The 18163-nt window shown below is 44.9% G+C and overlaps 1 protein-coding gene across 1 annotated transcript in view; it reads right to left on the reverse strand.

Moving 5' to 3' along the window:
* The window catches only part of ADAMTS16 (ADAM metallopeptidase with thrombospondin type 1 motif 16), a 138961-nt gene that overhangs the window by 84505 nt on the left and 36293 nt on the right, over positions 1-18163 (reverse strand). Inside the window, exons 6-8 of the mRNA XM_081287842.1 lie at positions 17848-17931; positions 15634-15793; positions 14099-14204 (exon numbers count right to left, since the gene is read on the reverse strand). Of these exons, the coding sequence (XP_081143968.1) occupies positions 14099-14204; positions 15634-15793; positions 17848-17931 (350 nt within the window). The remainder of the gene's footprint in view (positions 1-14098; positions 14205-15633; positions 15794-17847; positions 17932-18163) is intronic.

Consider the following 18163-nt stretch of genomic DNA (forward strand, 5'->3'; position numbering starts at 1 on the left):
TGAGGGTGATGTGGAGATGGTCATTCCAGCCTCCGCCCATTCTCTGAAGCTCTATTAAAGGCAATTAATCAGGGCCAAGGAGACCCTGGGGCAGAGGAAATGTGTCATGGCCGAGGAAAGGAGCTGGGCTCAAATCCCAGGTGGGAGACGGCCCTGGGAGGCAGCAGTGGAGAGGAAATGCTTCCCACCCTGCCCTGGTTGGCCCTCCACCTGCTTGGGAAGAAGATGCAACGTGGTCCAGCAACTGCCTAGACAGACCCACTCCACCACGGCCTACCTTTCTAAGGAACTGAACGTGCCAAGGCCTAGGTCTACGGACACCTTGGTTTTAAGCTTTCTCTTTAAAGGCATTTTCCGTGATTCTTCAAACTCTGCAGTGCGTTAGAGATCTGAGATACACTGCACAATGTGGCTAACCACAGCCTCTCTGGTGGCTTCTGATGCAGCAGGTTAGGGGTCAGGATCTGGTGCTTGGCTTCTTACACACCCAGCATCACTATTTCATAAGTTGCGTTGTCCCTCAGTATACCATGCACAGACATGATGAACGCCAGTAAGTCAGCATAAAAATACCACAGCGGTAACATCTCATATTAACATTAATGTGAACAGAACACATCTGGAAGATGAGGTTGGTATTTGTCAACCAAGGAAAAAAATTACTACTGAAGGTATACATGCTAGATAATTTTATTTGCTCCTGTGCATCGGAACACTTTAGTTAAGTGGTTATCACCCCATGCTTAAAATAATAAAATAGATTTCCTTCCTTCATCCTTTACCAATCTGTTAAGTTTGGGAAGAGCCGAGACCCTCTCATCTGTGCCCTCGGCTCCACTGCCAGGGCTCCAGGGCTCATGGCAGGCTCTCCATGGTGACCAACAAGACAGTCTTTCTGGCTGTAACACTAACTCAAATGCTGGGCACAAACCGAATTTCAGATTAGACTGGATTTGAAAATGATACTCATTTTGATACTTGGATATGTTTAATGTTTTCCACGATGCTTTCTTGAATGATTTAATTATTATCAGCAAATATTTTTGCATTTCTAGTGGTAGACCAGGATGAGCAGATCCATGTGGCAGAGTGCGCACCAACTATTTCAGCTGTTCAGAGAGCACAGTTAGGGAATGGGGACACCCTTCAGAGGAGCGGCGGCTCAGTGTCATCTGGGTGCTCACTCCACCCTTGGAATGATGACAGTGTTCTGGGGGAGGGCCCCAGCATGGGCGTCATGCATGGTGTAGCTCATCCTCAAGAGGAGCAGGAGGCTGAGATGGAGAGAGCAGCCGGGAGTGGCAGACACCTGCAGACTGCGGACTGGAGGGTCTCATCTCTGTCATGCACAAGCTGTTTGATAACAGGTAAATTGTTTAGCCCCTTGGCCTTCAGTTTCCCCAGATGCCAAATTATAAAGTCTACATAAACTGTACAGCATGCCCAGCACTGTGTAATTCACAGAGGAAAATTCAGAACTTCTGTCCCTTGTCTTGCTTTGAATATGGTCTTGGTCACATGCCTCGACATGTGGAAGTCACTCGTGCACATGTGGTGTATATATGTATATGTATGTATTGGGGGGGGCAGCCAATGGACTTCAAATACTTTTTGAATACAGAAACAAGAACTTTCAAGAGGAACAGTGATAAATAAACTTGGGAAAAGCCAACGGTGTGACCCCGGAGATCCAGGCCGTCTGATGCCCGCGGTCTGCCCCGCGGCTACAGAAGGCGTGGCGCCACAGAGAAGGGATTAACTAGTAAGCAGGGAGATAAGTGGCTGCGACACGGTGGTATCCCACCAGCCAAGCCTGCACTGACCCCCGGGCTGAGTTCGGGATTGCAGACGGGGAAGGAAGCAGTACAGTCCCTCCCCCACAAGGGACACTCCACTAAGGCAACCAGCGGCCACCATCTTGGAGAGCTGAAGTACCCACCGCCACTCTCCCACAGATTGCAACAACAAAACAGGTGTGTGTCACTCAGCTCAGCCCCCATACATAGGGGGATTTTGCATAAAATCTCTCCTAGACTTTCAGGGGGAGGGAGTATCAGAGTGAGCCTGCATAAAGACTAAAGGAGAACTAGAGGCACCTGACCTTCAACGCCCCCTCCCATCAGCAGCCAAAACAAAACCTGTCTAGCCAGCGCTGGGGGAGGGGCAAGCAGAAAAAATCAAAACCATAGAGTGCTGGGGATCCCAAAAGCCAACGGTGTGACCCTGGAGATCCAGGCCGTCTGATGCCCGTGGCCTGCCCTGCAGCTACAGAAGGCGTGGCGCCACAGAGAAGGGATTAACTAGTAAGCAGGGAGATAAGTGGCTGCGACACAGTGGTATCCCACCAGCCAAGCCCGCACTGACCCCCGGGCTGAGTTCGGGATTGCAGACGGGGAAGGCAGCGGTACAGTCCCATCCCTCACAAGGGACACTCCACTAAGGCAACCAGCGGCCACCATCTTGGAGAGCTGAAGTATCCACCGCCACTCTCCGACAGATTGCAACAACAAAACAGGAGAAACCAAGACTAGCAGGAGAAACCAGGAGACTAGAGGCAAGGCCCTCGCGACTGGGCAGCTGTAAACTGCAGGCCCGCCGGCGACAGTTCACCCACTGCCCGCGTAACTGGGCGGTAGGAGAACGCCCACCCGCTGGCGACTGATCACCTGCCCGCGGGCTGTGATACTGGGCGGCTGGAGACTGCCCGCCTTCCGCGACCGGGAGCTGAAACCAAACAGAGACAGTCCAGTCACATCCCCCCATTAGGGCACCCCGGCAAGGAGACTGGGGCCCGTCATAGCAGAGTAGTGTCGTCACTGGAGCTCGGACGTCGGAATTCCTTCCCAGCGGAATCCACGTTAGCAGGCATAGTTCAACAACACAAAGGAGAGACATCAGAGTAATACAGAAACAAAACAAATCTATAGAAGAGAGCAGAAACACGACAATCAAAAAGAGCTGGAAAGTAACGTGGACAACATGAGAAAACAAGGGAAAAAAGGATTACAAACAATGCAAGACAACTCAATTCTACAGGAGGACATAGAAACATCAGAAGCAGGGATAGGGAAAGAACTCAAGGCATACCTAACTCGAATGGAAAGGAATATTAGAGAAGACATGAGACAGCAAGTCCAAGAAATAAAAGTATATTCTGAAAATGAATTAAACAAATTCAAATGGCAAAGAACGAGCTCTACCAGGAGATAGAGATCTTAAAAAAAAATCAAACAATAATCCTAGAATTGCAGGAAACTATAAACCAAATTAAAAACTCAAACGAGAATATTACAAATAGACTTGATCAAGTAGAAGTCAGAACATCAGATAATGAAGACAAGGTTTATCAACTTGAAAAGAATATAGTCAACACAGAAAAGATGCTTAAATCCCACGAGCAATCTATTCAAGAGATATGGGATGTCATAAAAAAACCAAATCTGAGAGTCATAGGGATAGAAGAAGGCACAGAGATTCAAACCAAAGGAATGGACAGCATATTAAATGAAATAATTCTAGAAAACTTCCCAGAGATGAAAGATGGAATGGATTGCCAAATCCTGGAAGCCTACAGGACCCCAAACATCCAAAACCATAATAGACCAACTACAAGACATATAATTATGAAGATAGCCAACGTACAGAACAAGGAGAGAATACTAAAAGCTACGAGAGAAAAGAGGCAGATTACATTCAGGGGTAAACCAATTAGGTTAACGACCGATTTCTCATCACAAATGTTGAAAGCGAGAAGATCCTGGAATAATGTATTTCAAACGCTGAAAAATAATGGATTCCAACCAAGAATACTATATCCAGCAAAATTGAGCTTCAAATTTGACAATGAAATTAAAATCTTCCACGATAAACAAAAGCTAAAAGAATTTGCAGCAAGAAAACCAGCTCTGCAAAGCATTTTGAACAAAACACTACAAGAAGAGGAATTGAAAAATAGTGCCCCAAACTAACAGCAGGAGGTATCTCAGTAAAGGGGGAGGAAAATAACCAAAAAGCAAAACTAGCCAAACTAAAATAAATAAATAAAGAAGCATGACTGGAAGTACAAATCATATCTCAATTGTAACCTTAAATGTTAATGGCCTAAACTCACCAATCAAGAGACATAGGCTAGTAACCTGGATCAAAAAAACAAATCCAACAATATGCTGCCTTCAGGAGACTCATATGATAGGAAAAGACATACACAGGCTGAAGGTAAAAGGTTGGGAAAAATCATACCACTCACATGGCCCTCGGAAGCAAGCAGGAGTGGCCATACTCATATCGAATAAAATCAACTTCAAACCTAAGTTAATCAAGAAGGATAAAGAAGGTCACTATATACTGTTAAAAGGAACCATCCACCAACAAGACATAACAATCATCAATTTGTATGCACCAAACAATGGAGCTGCAATGTTCATAAAACAAACTCTCCTCAAGTTCAAGAGTCAAATAGACCACAACACAATAATTATGGGTGACTTCAACACACCGCTCTCGCCATTAGACAGATCCTCTAGACAAAAGCTGAATAAAGAAACTATAGAACTCAACAGCACAATCAATAACCTAGACTTAACCAACATATATAGAATATATCAACCATCATCAAGTGGATACATGTTCTTCTCAGCGGCACATGGATCCTACTCAAAGATAGACCATATATTATGCCATAAGGCAACTCTTAGTAAATATAAAGTTGTGGAGATAATACCACGCACCATATCTGATCATAATAGAATGAAATTGGAAATCAATGATAAAAGAAGGAAGGAAAAATCCTACATCACATGGAAAATGAACAATATGTTATTGAATGATCAATGGGTTATAGAAGACATAAAGGAGGAGATGAAAAAATTCTTAAAATCAAATGATAACACAGACACAACACACCGGAATCTATGGGACACAATGAAAGCAGTTTTAAGAGGGAAATTCATTTCTTGGAGTTCTTACCTCAAAAGAAGAAAAAACCAACAAATAAATGAACTCACGCAACACCTCAAAAACCTAGAAAAGGAAGAGCAAAACAACAGCAAATGTAGTAGAAGACAAGAAATAATTAAAATTAGAGCAGAAATCAACGAAATTGAAACAAAAGAAACCATTGAAAAAATTGATAAAACTAAAAGTTGGTTCTTTGAAAAAATAAATAAGATAGACAAGCCCTTAGCCATGCTAACGAAAAGAAGAAGAAGAGAGAACTCAAATTACTAACATACGGGATGAAAAAGGCAATATCACAACAGACACTGCAGAAATACAGAAGATAATTAGAAAGTATTTTGAAACCCTATATTCCAATAAAATAGAAGATAATGAAGATATTGATAAATTTCTTAAGGCATATGATTTGCCCAGATTGAGACAGGAAGACACACACAATTTAAACAGACCAATAACAAAAGAAGAAATAGAAGAAGCCATCAAAAGACTACCAACCAAGAAAAGCCCTGGACTGGATGGGTATACAGCGGAGTTCTACAAAACTTTCAAAGAAGAATTAATACCAATACTTTTCAAGCTATTTTAAGAAATAGAAAAAGAAGGAGCTCTTCCAAATTCATTCTATGAGGCCAACATCACTTTGATCCCAAAACCAGACAAAGATACTTCAAAGAAAGAAAACTACAGACCAATATCTCTAATGAACTTGGATGCAAAAATTCTCAATAAAATTCTGGCGAATCGAATACAAAAACATATCAGAAAACTTGTGCACCATGATCAAGTAGGATTCATTCCTGGGATGCAAGGATGGTTCAATATACGGAAATCAATAAATGCTATTCACCACATCAATAGACTTAAAGACAAGAACCACATGATCATCTCAATGGATGCAGAAAAAGCATTTGACAAAGTACAGCATCCCTTTATGTTCAAAACATTAGAAAAACTAGGGATAACAGGAACTTACCTCAACATTGTAAAAGCTATATATGCTAAACCTCAGGCTAGCATCATCCTAAACGGAGAAAAACTGAAGGCATTTCCTCTAAAATCTGGAACAAGACAGGGATGCCCTCTATCACCACTTCTATTCAATTTAGTTCTCGAAGTACTAGCCAGAGCAATTAGACTGACAAAATAAATTAAAGGCATAAAAATAGGAAAAGAAATTAAACTATCGCTATTTGCGGATGACATGATAATATACTTAACAGACCCAAAAGAGTCTACAAAGAAGCTGCTAGAGTTAATAAATGAATTCAGCAAAGTGGCAGGTTATAAAATCAACACGCATAAATCAAAGGCATTCCTGTATATCAGCAACAAAACCTCTGAAATGGAAATAAGGAAAACCACTCCATTCACAATATCCTCAAAAAAAAAAATAAAATACTTGGGAATCAACCTAACAAAAGAGGTGAAAGATTTATACAATGAAAACTACAGAACCCTAAAGAGAGAAGTAGAAAAAGATCTTAGAAGATGGAAAAATGTACCCTGTTCATGGATAGGCAGAACTAACATCATCAAAATGGCGATATTACCCAAAGTTCTCTACAGGTTTAATGCGATGCCAATCAAAATCCCAACGGCATTTCTTGTAGAAATAGACAAAGCAATCATGAAATTCATATGGAAAAACAAAAGACCCAGAATAGCAAAAGCAATTCTAAGCAGGAAGTGTGAATCTGGAGGCATAGCGATACCAGAGATCAAACTGTACTACAAAGCAATAGTAACAAAAACAGCATGGTACTGGTACCAAAACAGGCAGGTGGACCAATGGTACAGAATAGAGGACACAGAGACTAATCCACAAAGTTACAACTATCTTATATTTGATAAAGGGGCTAAAAGCATGCAATGGAGGAAGGATAGCATCTTCAACAAATGGTGCTGGGAAAATTGGAAATCCATATGCAATAAAATGAAATTGAATCCCTTTCTCTCGCCATCCACAAAAATTAACTCAAAATGGATCAGGGAGCTAGATATCAAATCAGAGACACTGCGTCTGATAGAAGAAAAAGTTGGCTACGATCTACATATTGTGGGGTCGGGCTCCAAATTCCTTAATAGGACACCCATAGCCCAAGAGTTAACAACAAGAATAAACAAATGGGACTTACTTAAACTAAAAAGTTTTTTCTCAGCAAGAGAAACAATAAGAGAGGTAAATAGAGAGCCTACATCCTGGGAACAAATTTTTACCCCCTACACCTCCGATAGAGCCCTAATATCCAGAATGTACAAAGAACTCAAAAAATTAAACAATAAGATAACAAATAACCCAATTAACAAATGGGCCAAGGACCTGAACAGACACTTCTCAGAGGAGGACATACAATCAATCAACAAGTACATGAAAAAATGCTCACCATCTCTAGCAATCAGAGAAATGCAAATCAAAACCACCCTAAGATACCATCTCACTCCAGTAAGATTGGCAGCCATTATGAAGTTAAACAACAATAAGTGTTGGTGGGGATGTGGGGAAAAGTGTACACTTGTACACTGCTGGTGGGGCTGCAAAATGGTGAGGCCAATTTGGAAAGCAGTATGGAGATTCCTGGGAAAGCTGGGAATGGATCCACCATTTGACCCAGCTATCGCACTTCTCGGACTATTCCCTGAGGACCTTAAAAAAGCGCACTATAGGGATACGGCTGCATCAATGATTATAGCGGCACAATTCACAATAGCTAGACTGTGGAACCAATCTAGATGCCCCTCAATAGATGAATGGATAAAAAAAATGTGGCATCTACACACAATGGAGTATTATGCCGCACTAAGAAATGACAAAATCATAGAATTTGCAGGGAAATGGATGGCATTAGAGCACATTATGCTAAACGAAGCTAGCCAAGCCCTAACAAACAAATGCCAAATGTCTGCTTTGATATAAAGAGAACAACTAAGAACAGAACAGGAAGGAAGAGCATGAGGAAAAGATTACAGTAAGCAAAGACGAATTTGGGGAGAGAAACGGAGAGAGAAGGGAAAGCACATGGAAATAGTAGGAGACCTTCAATGATACATAAAATTATAAGAGGTTATGAGGGGCAAGGGGGAGGGAAAAAAAGGGAGAGAATTGAACAACAGCAGGGGAGGTAGAGAGGGAAGATGGGAGGGGAGGGGAGGGGAGGGGGGATAGTAGGGGATAGGAAAGGTAGCAGAATACAACAGTCACTAATATGGCATTATGTAAAAATGTGAATATGTAACAGATGTGATTCTGCAATCTGTATTTGGGGTAAAATGGGAGTTCAAAACACAATTTGAGTGAAATGTATGAAAGATGATATATCATGAGCTATGTAATGCTTTAAATAATCAATTAAAAAAAATCAAAAATAAATAAATAAATAAATAAACTTGGTAAGAGCTGAAGCCCTTGGTCGGCCAGGGCTCCAGATGATGGAGCAGGGGCCAGCTTGCTCCAGTATTCTACAGGTCCTTAAAGTCACCAAGCACCTCCTTGTCCCAGGGTGGTGGCAGAGCACGATCATGAACAGGTGGGATGCCCATCACCCCCTAACACCCCAACGTCATCTACCATCCCTAGGGAGTGCGACTGAGCTGCACCATCTCATCGCCCAGCGTTGGGGCTGCCTGCCCACGCTGCTTCTTCCAAGTGCTCCCTGACTGTCCCCGCGTGACCTCTTGCAATGCCCACGCCCCTCTTTACTCCAACCCTCGCATGGCATGTCTACTTTGTCTTCTTTGTTAGAATTTGGGAGGGCACGGGTTGCTTTTTTCAATAGATTCCTACACAATGCCCTGTGGGCAGACGCAAACTGTGCCCAGTGACTGGGTGTGTAGATTCAGGGGAGCCAGGCCTGGAGGACCACGCATCCTCTCAGCACAGTAATCATGCTTTGGTGGTGTCTTTGTGGTCTGAGATGGTAGCACAGGGTAACTCTTGAAGCCTACTCTGTAAAATGGACATGTGCAGCTCTGCTAGTATGGTTCATATTGCACGTACACACGTGGCGGGGAGCTCCAGGGGCTCTCCTGATTGCAGATGGCAAGCCCGTGTAAAAGCTGATGGGTGATGCTCTGTGAGCTCTGATAGTGACAGGGGCAGACAGAGGGCATGGTGGGAACATCAAGTTAAGGGAATAATTTTATATTCTGGGCCTATGGTGCTGACTCCACATGCTTTCACTTTTTTTTTCTTTCTTTTTGGTACCAGGGATGGAACTCAGGGGGACTTAACCACTGAACCCCATACCCAGCCCTACTTTTGTATTTTATTTAGAGACAGGGTCTCACTGAGTTGCTTCATGACTCACTTTTTTCTTTTTCTTTTTTTTTTTACTGAGGCTGACTCTGAACTTGAAATCCTGTCTCAGCCTCCCAAGCTGCTTTCACTTTTGAAAAGCAATTTACCTGCAGCCCATCCTGGTTTAGTTGGCAGGATATGTTTCATTTCTCTGCAAACTACAGGAGAAACACAGGCCCTGTTAATCAGCCTTTTCACTGCTGTGACTAAAGGACCAGACCAGAACAACTATAGAGGAGAAAAAATTTATTTGGGTGCTCACGGTTTCAGAGGTCTCAGTCCATAGAGAGCAGACTCCATTCCCCAGGGCTCATGGCAGAAGAGTGAGGCAGAGGGAAGCAGCTCACATGATGATCAGGAAGCAGAGAGAGACTCCACTCTCCAGATCCAAAATACATGCCCTACAGCCACACCCCCAGTGAGCCACTTCCTCCAGCCACACCCCGCCTGCCTCCAGTTACCACTCAGGTGATCCTATCACTTCAATAAAGTTGTTCCCATTACTCTGAGTGACATGCCTGAAATCATTCTGATTTGATTGCAAGATTGGGGGTTTGGAGGGGGGCCTGCATGCCATCTCACTTTTCTTGGAGGCCCCAGCCCCCAAATGATAGAAACAATGAGTCTGGAATCTGTGCCCTGCCCACCAAATGGTATGACTTCTCTTAGCAAAGGGAATTCTCCAATGGACTTGTGTCCAGACACACTCTTCAACAGGTGCCTTCTGCCCTCTGTGCATCTGTGTGATTTTCAACACCACTTCTAGCAAACTCTATGTCCTGCTTCAAGACATTTAATATAACTAGAAAACTCTCCTTGAACCCTGTTCACTCAGCAATCCTGGTTCATCGCCTTGTACTGGAGCAGAGTGCACATCTGGATTCTGGCTCCAGTCTCTCCAAACCACCTGTTCTTGACAATTTCTATTGTTAGGTCTGATTCCCCAGTATGAAGGGCAAGTAGGTGGTGGATGAAAACAACTTAGAAGAAAGTGGATGGGCATAAACTACGATCCTTCCCTGAGTTGCATTGAAGGTGAGAGAGCTTCGAGTGTGAAGCTAGATACATGCTCCATCAGGAACAGGACCCAGGACATGGCTGTCACCTCTGAACCAAGACATTCATGCGTCTTCCACAGCAAAAGTCCTAATAGATAAAAAATTACTTTTTAACCCTCAACATGTGGAATTCAAATTTGACCCTCCTTGGAGTTCCTTGCCAAAGATATGGTAAAGGCACAATGTCTGTGCCAAAGCATCTGATCCCTGCATCAAACCTGAAATTCCTTCCTCAAGAAATAGAATAAAATACGTGAATGCAATAAATGTGCTTGTCTTCAAGTCAATTAAAGTAAAATGTGTGACGTTTATTACTGATATCATGTGCTGTGGCCTTTCTCATTTGGAGCTGTCAGACCTAAAGCTCCACCCTTCATTTGTCCCCCTCCCCGCTCACATTCTGGCTCACTCACCCCCATTCCACACACACACACACACACACACACTTGCTGAATACTCAGCCTGGACCCCTCAGTTGGGGAAAGCAGTTTAAGAGATTTTCCTAAGTGGTTTCCTCAGTTTGAGTTGTCTGTGAAATTGCTCCACAAATTTTACAAAAGTTGCCTGATCCAAAACAGGTATTGCCATCATATTTGCTGCTACTATTATCATAACAGCGATCGCTGGTTTGCGTACTTAGCTTATGCCCAAAACACACATTTCCTGTTTTCTCGGCATGAGCAGAAGCTGTTTCGTTGACAACATTGGCTCTTAGAGCTCTGGTCTCTCTCCTGCAGTGTCCTCTGAACTGCCGCTGGTCCAGAGGACGGGGTCCCTTCTGGAGGTCATCTCCCATCACTCTCCATCCTCATGGGAGCTCCTTCCTTCCCACCCACCTGCAATCCCACTCTCAAGTGGTCTACATTTCTCTCATTTCAAGGAAGTTCTTCAGCCATATGGCCCAGGCTGAGTGAGGAAAGGAACTGCTAACAATTGGCCGACTCTGGTCCTTGTTGACCTGGGGATGGAGAGCCCTGTTAGAGGCATCCAGATTCGCGTCAGTCAGCTTCACCTCCTGCAACAGCCTGCACAGTCAGCGCCCATATCTCAACCGCTTATCAAACGCTGATGGCTCAGTCCGGGTGACTTAAATATTTCTTGCCTTGATAGTTTAATTAAATTCAGGTATGGTTCAGAGGACAGCAAGATCCTCGTGTCGTTACAATAATGAAAGTTTTTGAAGTTTTTACTCTAGCAGACTATTAAAAATACAATTATGTTTTAACTGAAAGCCTTATAGAGTATAGGTGTAATTTTCTAGGCAATGAAATAGTCAATCATTACCTATAATGATAAAGGGATCAGTAATGGGATATGGAGCGACATTTTCAGGTCACACGGAGTCTAAGCTGCAGAGCCCCATGTAGTTCCACAGACAGAGGTCACACATGTGTGTGCATAAATGTGAACACACACGCACACACACCGCACACCACACACACACAATACATATGCCACACCCCCACACACAACACACACACAACACATGCACAAAATACACGCACACTGCACACACCACACACCACACACACCACACAAAATATACACACACCACACACCACACACACCACACAAATATACACACACCACACACAACACATGCACACAATACACATGCCACACCCCCACACACAACACACACACAACACATGCACACAATACACGCACACTGCACACACCACACACCATACACACCACACCCCATTCACACCACACAAAATATACACACAACACACACAACACATGCACACAATACATGCACAACATACACACCACACACCACACACACCACACAAAATATACACACACCACACACAACACATGCACACAATACACATGCCACACCCCCACACACAACATACACACAACACATGCACACAATACACGCACACTGCACACACCACACACCATACACACCACACCCCATTCACACCACACAAAATATACACACAACACACACAACACATGCATACAATACATGCACAACATACACACCACACACACAACACATGCACACAATACACTCACACCACATACCACACACACCACACACACAATACACATGCCACACCCCCACACACAACACACACACAACACATGCACACAATACACGCACACTGCACACACCACACACCACACACACCACACAAAATATACACACACCACACACAACACATGCACACAATACATGCACAACATACACACCACACACACAACACATGCACACAATACACTCACACCACATACCACACACACCACACACACAATACACATACCACACCCCCACACACAATGCACACACAACACATGCACACAATATACACACCATACACACCACACATCACACACAACACATGCACACAATACATGCACAACATACACACCACACACACAACACATGCACACAATACACTCACACCACATACCACACACACCACACACACAATACACATACCACACCCCCACACACAATGCACACACAACACATGCACACAATACACACACCATACACACCACACATCACACACAACACATGCACACAATACATGCACAACATACACACCACACACACAACACATGCACACAATACACTCACACCACATACCACACACACCACACACACAATACACATACCACACCCCCACACACAATGCACACACAACACATGCACACAATACACACACCATACACACCACACATCACACACAACACATGCACACAATACATGCACAACATACACACCACACACACAACACATGCACACAATACACTCACACCACATACCACACACACCACACACACAATACACATACCACACCCCTACACACAATGCACACACAACACATGCACACAATACACACACCATACACACCACACATAACACACAACACATGCACACAATACACACACCACACACACAACACATGCACATAATACACATACATTGTACACAACACACACAACACACACAATACATGCACACAATACACACTACACACCACACACACACCATACACAACACATGCACACAGCACACACACACACACACACGCCTGAATGGGTGTGGGTAACATGATTCTGTGACTTAGTCTAGTTTTCAACAGGGGATAGAAAAGTTATAGCTTTGCAAAAACACAAATCACAAACACCCCTTTTGATTTTTTTTTTTTTTTTTGGCCAGTAAAATCAGCTTAAAATTTAAAAAGAAAAAGAAAAAGAAAAATTGAAATGTTTAGGAAATTTTCTGGGCTGAATTCCAATACAGTTTCAATACACAGGACACTATCTACACCCCACTCCTGGCCTGTGTGCTCATGAGGTCACCTGTAGGAAACCCTGGCTGCTTGGACTGCAAGTGGGACTCTTCAACCCTTTTAATGAACAGATCCATAAAGTTAATCAGCTACAGCAATATCAGACAAAGAAAGCTTGCCTGAGTCTCACAGCTGCCATAAGTAATTGCTAGGCTCCCTCCCCCCAATTTTACAGGTGTAAGTGTAAGGTTTTCATGTACAAAGAGGACGCCAGCATCACAGCACCCTTGTTGAGAGCCACTTGCCCAGGACCCTGTCCAGCTAGACCGAGCCTCCTGGTGCAATGAGATGCCACCTCAGTTCAAAACCAGTTACAGCACTGAAGTTGGGTGTCTAATGACAGCATTTTACAACTGACATCTCACAGTCTGCATGTGAACTCCCTCTAGAGACATGATTTAATGAACTGGTAACCCTATGGTGATCACCCAGTTAGGAAAGGCCCCAGGCTGCACCCTCCCTAGAGATGGGCTTACTTGTGTCCAGACTCATGGGCGATGGTGAAGGCCAGTCCCAGTCCTGTATCTTCATTAATCGTGCAGCTGCGGTATTTACTACACATTCCACTTATGGGCGCAAATCCTATGGGGCAAAAGATTGAGACAATCTATGCTAGTGTTGTCATATAAAGAGTAAGTAAATATCTATTTTCTGCCCTATGATACAATCTGGTCCTCACCTTCATTTGGGGAAACATGAAACAGACCACCCTTGGACAGTCGTGGAGGGATGTGATCGTGTGTGGGAATGTGGGGAAGTGATCTACCTGGGAGCCCAAGGACTCCGTCCCATGGAAGATGGCTCATGTTTCTAGGCCATGCTCCTGGCACAGGCTGTAACTGGGGCCAAACAGAAGAGGGTTTACTGTGTTTCTCTATTACACCTGGGTTCACAAAGCCACTGGAAGAGCCCGTAGAGAACAGGTGTGACAGGAGGCCCCAAACCCACCCCTGTTCCGTGATTCTCTCACTTCTGATGGGGCTCTGGCTCATCACGGCTGTGGCTTACGGCAGGAGACAGATCAAAAGCAGCCAAGGGAAAAGTCACATGGCGCAGAGTCTGGGAACCAGGGGTGAACTTCTGAGACCCTTCCCCCCTGGGGACACAGCTTATCTCCCCAGCAGTGAGTGTGACCACCAGTGTGAGGTGCTGTCCAGCATCTGGGAGGCTCAGTGGGGCTCAGCCTCCAGGGTTTACTGGAGGCTGGTCATGGGGCACCATGCCTGACATGGACCACTGCAGACTCCCAGAAGGAAAGCAGGATAGGCACAGGCCATGGTGAGGGCACAGTGGGCCACTCTCCTAGGTGGAGTGCTAAGGACCACCCTAAAATCTGAGTGTTCTAAGGACAGCCAAGGGCCAGCCTTGTAAGCAGGTCCCCTTCAAAGGACAAGCAGTTAGGCCACTGTGGGAACAATAGGATAAACCTGTGCTGGACAGAATCCTGCCGGAGAGATTTTCCAACAAAAAGCATTCCTCTGAGAACCAGTGGAAGAAAGAAAGTAAGAGAAGGTTCCAGAGTGTTGGAGTTAGGGGCCCACTGCCTTACAAAGCCTGCCTCTGGGTTGTACCCAGCCTTAGAAATAACTAAAGCTTGCTAACTTGCTAAGACTGAGATATTTACAGAGAAAAGGGAAAACGAAGAGCACAATATCTTATGCTATCTTTATAAATATTCATAAATGTGCTGTTTCTGCTGCTTAGTGAGATATTCTGTGTATAACTTGGATCTATTAGCCCATTCTCATGTGTGGTAGAAAAAATGGAAAAAAATTATGTCCCACATCAGAAGAGATGGAGAGTAAACTCTGAGCGACCTTCATCTTGGATGAACAAGAGCCTGCTCCAGGACTGAGCCCCAGCTGTGCAGGGAAGGCAGTCTTTTCCCCACAATCAGGCTCAGCAGTAGCTGTGGCTTGTGGATGTGGGCAGGGCAGAAACCCTCAACACCCACACGGCCCACGGAAGGGCATACCCCACATGGCCCACAACCTCTGCTGGAGAGTCTTACCTAGAGTATCACAGGGCTCGTTCTTCCAGGAGCATATGTCCAGGCCGGTCAGTAGGATGGCGTGGTCATGGCGAGTCCCGTCCTTCCCCATCAATCCCGACTGCCACTGACAGAAGCTACTCAAGGTGTGGTCTGCATGGTGACTTATCACCAGCCCTGGCTGTGCAAGAGAGGCCAAAGCCCCATGAACATGGAGGGAGATGTTTCCAGACCTTATCATCACCACCAATCATCGTTGACTTGGATTTCAAATACAAAGGTGGACCCGGATAGCAGTAAGCTAATGTGTGCATTTTATGCAAAAGAAACCCTGACAAATTCAGTGCCGAGACTCATGTACTTTTCTGTTTATAAACAATTGGAATATGTCTGGCTGAGCCTGAATGCATGTTCAGTGATTCAAGAAAGAACATTGGTGCATCTTTTTTTTTTTTTTTTTTTGCATTTAAAACCTTTGGAAAACATTGGCAGAGTTACATAAGGTAACAAAGTCATTCAAGCATGGTTTTCCTATACAGACAAACATGTAAACATGCGTAGCCAGTGATAGGATGCTCATTTCATAACCCGGCTGGCAAGTGGTATCTCCAGCCATGCCCCCTAGCTGTTCATTGTTACAGTGTTCCGTTAAGTAACCATCCTAGGACAGAAGCAGAGGGGTCTTATTTCTGGGAGGCCCCTTCAACTAGAAGGGAACTATCCAGAAAGATGTCCATAAACATCAACTTCTAGCAGAAGAACAGGGATATGCCACAGTGAAGAACTGGGGAACTCATGGGAACTGGGGAATTCGGGGTGTGCAGGAGCATCCGTCAGAGCAGGCTGCCACCAGCTTTCTGAGCCACTAAGGCAGGAATGCGACCATGTCCATGTCGGTGGCCAAGGAGAATCAGGACAGGGGCCTCAGTTTCAGTACACCATCTTGTTGAGAACTCCACTGCTGGAGTGTGGTCGAAACCTTTGCCTCTTGGTCACTAAACATGTTTTCTCCTTAAATGTTTATTTTGTTTTTCTGGAGAGACAAATGCATCCAAGCTAAGTGCTGTGCGTCCACACTGTGGCGCGCCTGCATTCCTCAGCGGCAGATTTCCAGGAATATGGCACTAATTAAAGTTAACACAGGTGTATGATCAAAAGATAACCTTGCTTATTCTTTGCAGATTGGATGGATTCCAAGGCGAAAACGTTTTAATACAAGGAATAATTAACCTGTCACCTGAGAAGCCCTGCTGGTCTGGGGCTCTCCCCAGGCACACACTCACAAAAAGGACAATGAGGTAATCCTCCCTGACCAGCCAGGCTGGACACAGCCCTGCCCGGGCACACACACCTCCCCCCGTCCCCTCACCCCGTGGGGAAACAGTGATCTTACAGCTTATGAATGGGCTCAGGTTCTGTCTAAAAATTCTTTGTTCTACAAACAAGAAAGCTGTGGCTAGCAGGAAACACTGACGCGTCACCAAGGTGGAAATGGACACCTGTCCTCACTTGGGTCCAGAGCACACTCTCCTTTGCTGAGTCAGTAATCAGGTTGGGGAAACCCAAGTGGTCACCTTTCATGACCAAGATGCCCTCCACTGTTTATGCGTGCCTCTAAGGGCTCACTGTGAACGAGTTCCTGGAGTGTTCCCTAGGGGTCTGGACGGGGACAGCGAGGTGCTTCCTCACACTGCTACTGGGATCCCACAGAACTTGGGGTTTACGTGCTCTCAGAGTAAGTGGTAGACATTCAGAGTCTTCAAGAGGACAGGTGGTGAGGTCAGGTGCGGGCACTCGGCTCAGGAGCAGAGGTGATGGGGTAAGGCAGCACGGCTCTCAGTTACAGGCTGCAGCATCTTGACTCCTCCAGCAGCAGCAGGAGGAGCTGCACTCCAACCAGCCCCAGAAGGTCACGGACACAGCGGCCGAACCCTGTATCCTCAGCATTCCCACCCATAGTCCTAAGGCAGCTTTTCATTCCACTTCCAATCATAGGCCAATTAAAAGAGTGTTCCTTACTGCGCATGCACACACACACACACACACACACACACACACACACACACTTTAAAAAAACTAAAAAAAAAAAAAAAACCTGACTGCAAAATCAACTGTTCCTAAGAGAAAGAGATGTAAAGAATCCACAGAATGTGATTTTTACTATAAGGGAAAAGCATCATTTTTCACTTAATTTTCTGGGGAAAAAGAAAGCTGCTGTTTTCGAGGGCACCGTACCTGTTCGTCTTCTAGAAGGATGAGACCCACGACTGCGATGTTGATGTTTCCCCCTATGGTTCCATCCTTGAATAAAGCAGACACCTGGAAGAGCAAATCCACATCAGAGCCTGAACAGCCACATGTCCCCTACTGCACGGACACTGCCTGCGTCCCCCAGGGTGAGGGCAATTTTCATGCTCTCATGTTGTCAGACAGGCATAGATACATCAAAAGGTCACTGGTCAGTCCTCACAATGTGCTCCTGGAGGTGAAGGCGCGAGGTGGGGGATGACCATCTAAGCCCAGCAGGCCCCAGGCTCTCCTGGTGAGAAAG

The sequence above is a fragment of the Spermophilus citellus genome (genome assembly GCF_964194105.1).
Source record: "Spermophilus citellus genome assembly, chromosome: 1".
NCBI lineage: Eukaryota > Metazoa > Chordata > Mammalia > Rodentia > Sciuridae > Spermophilus > Spermophilus citellus.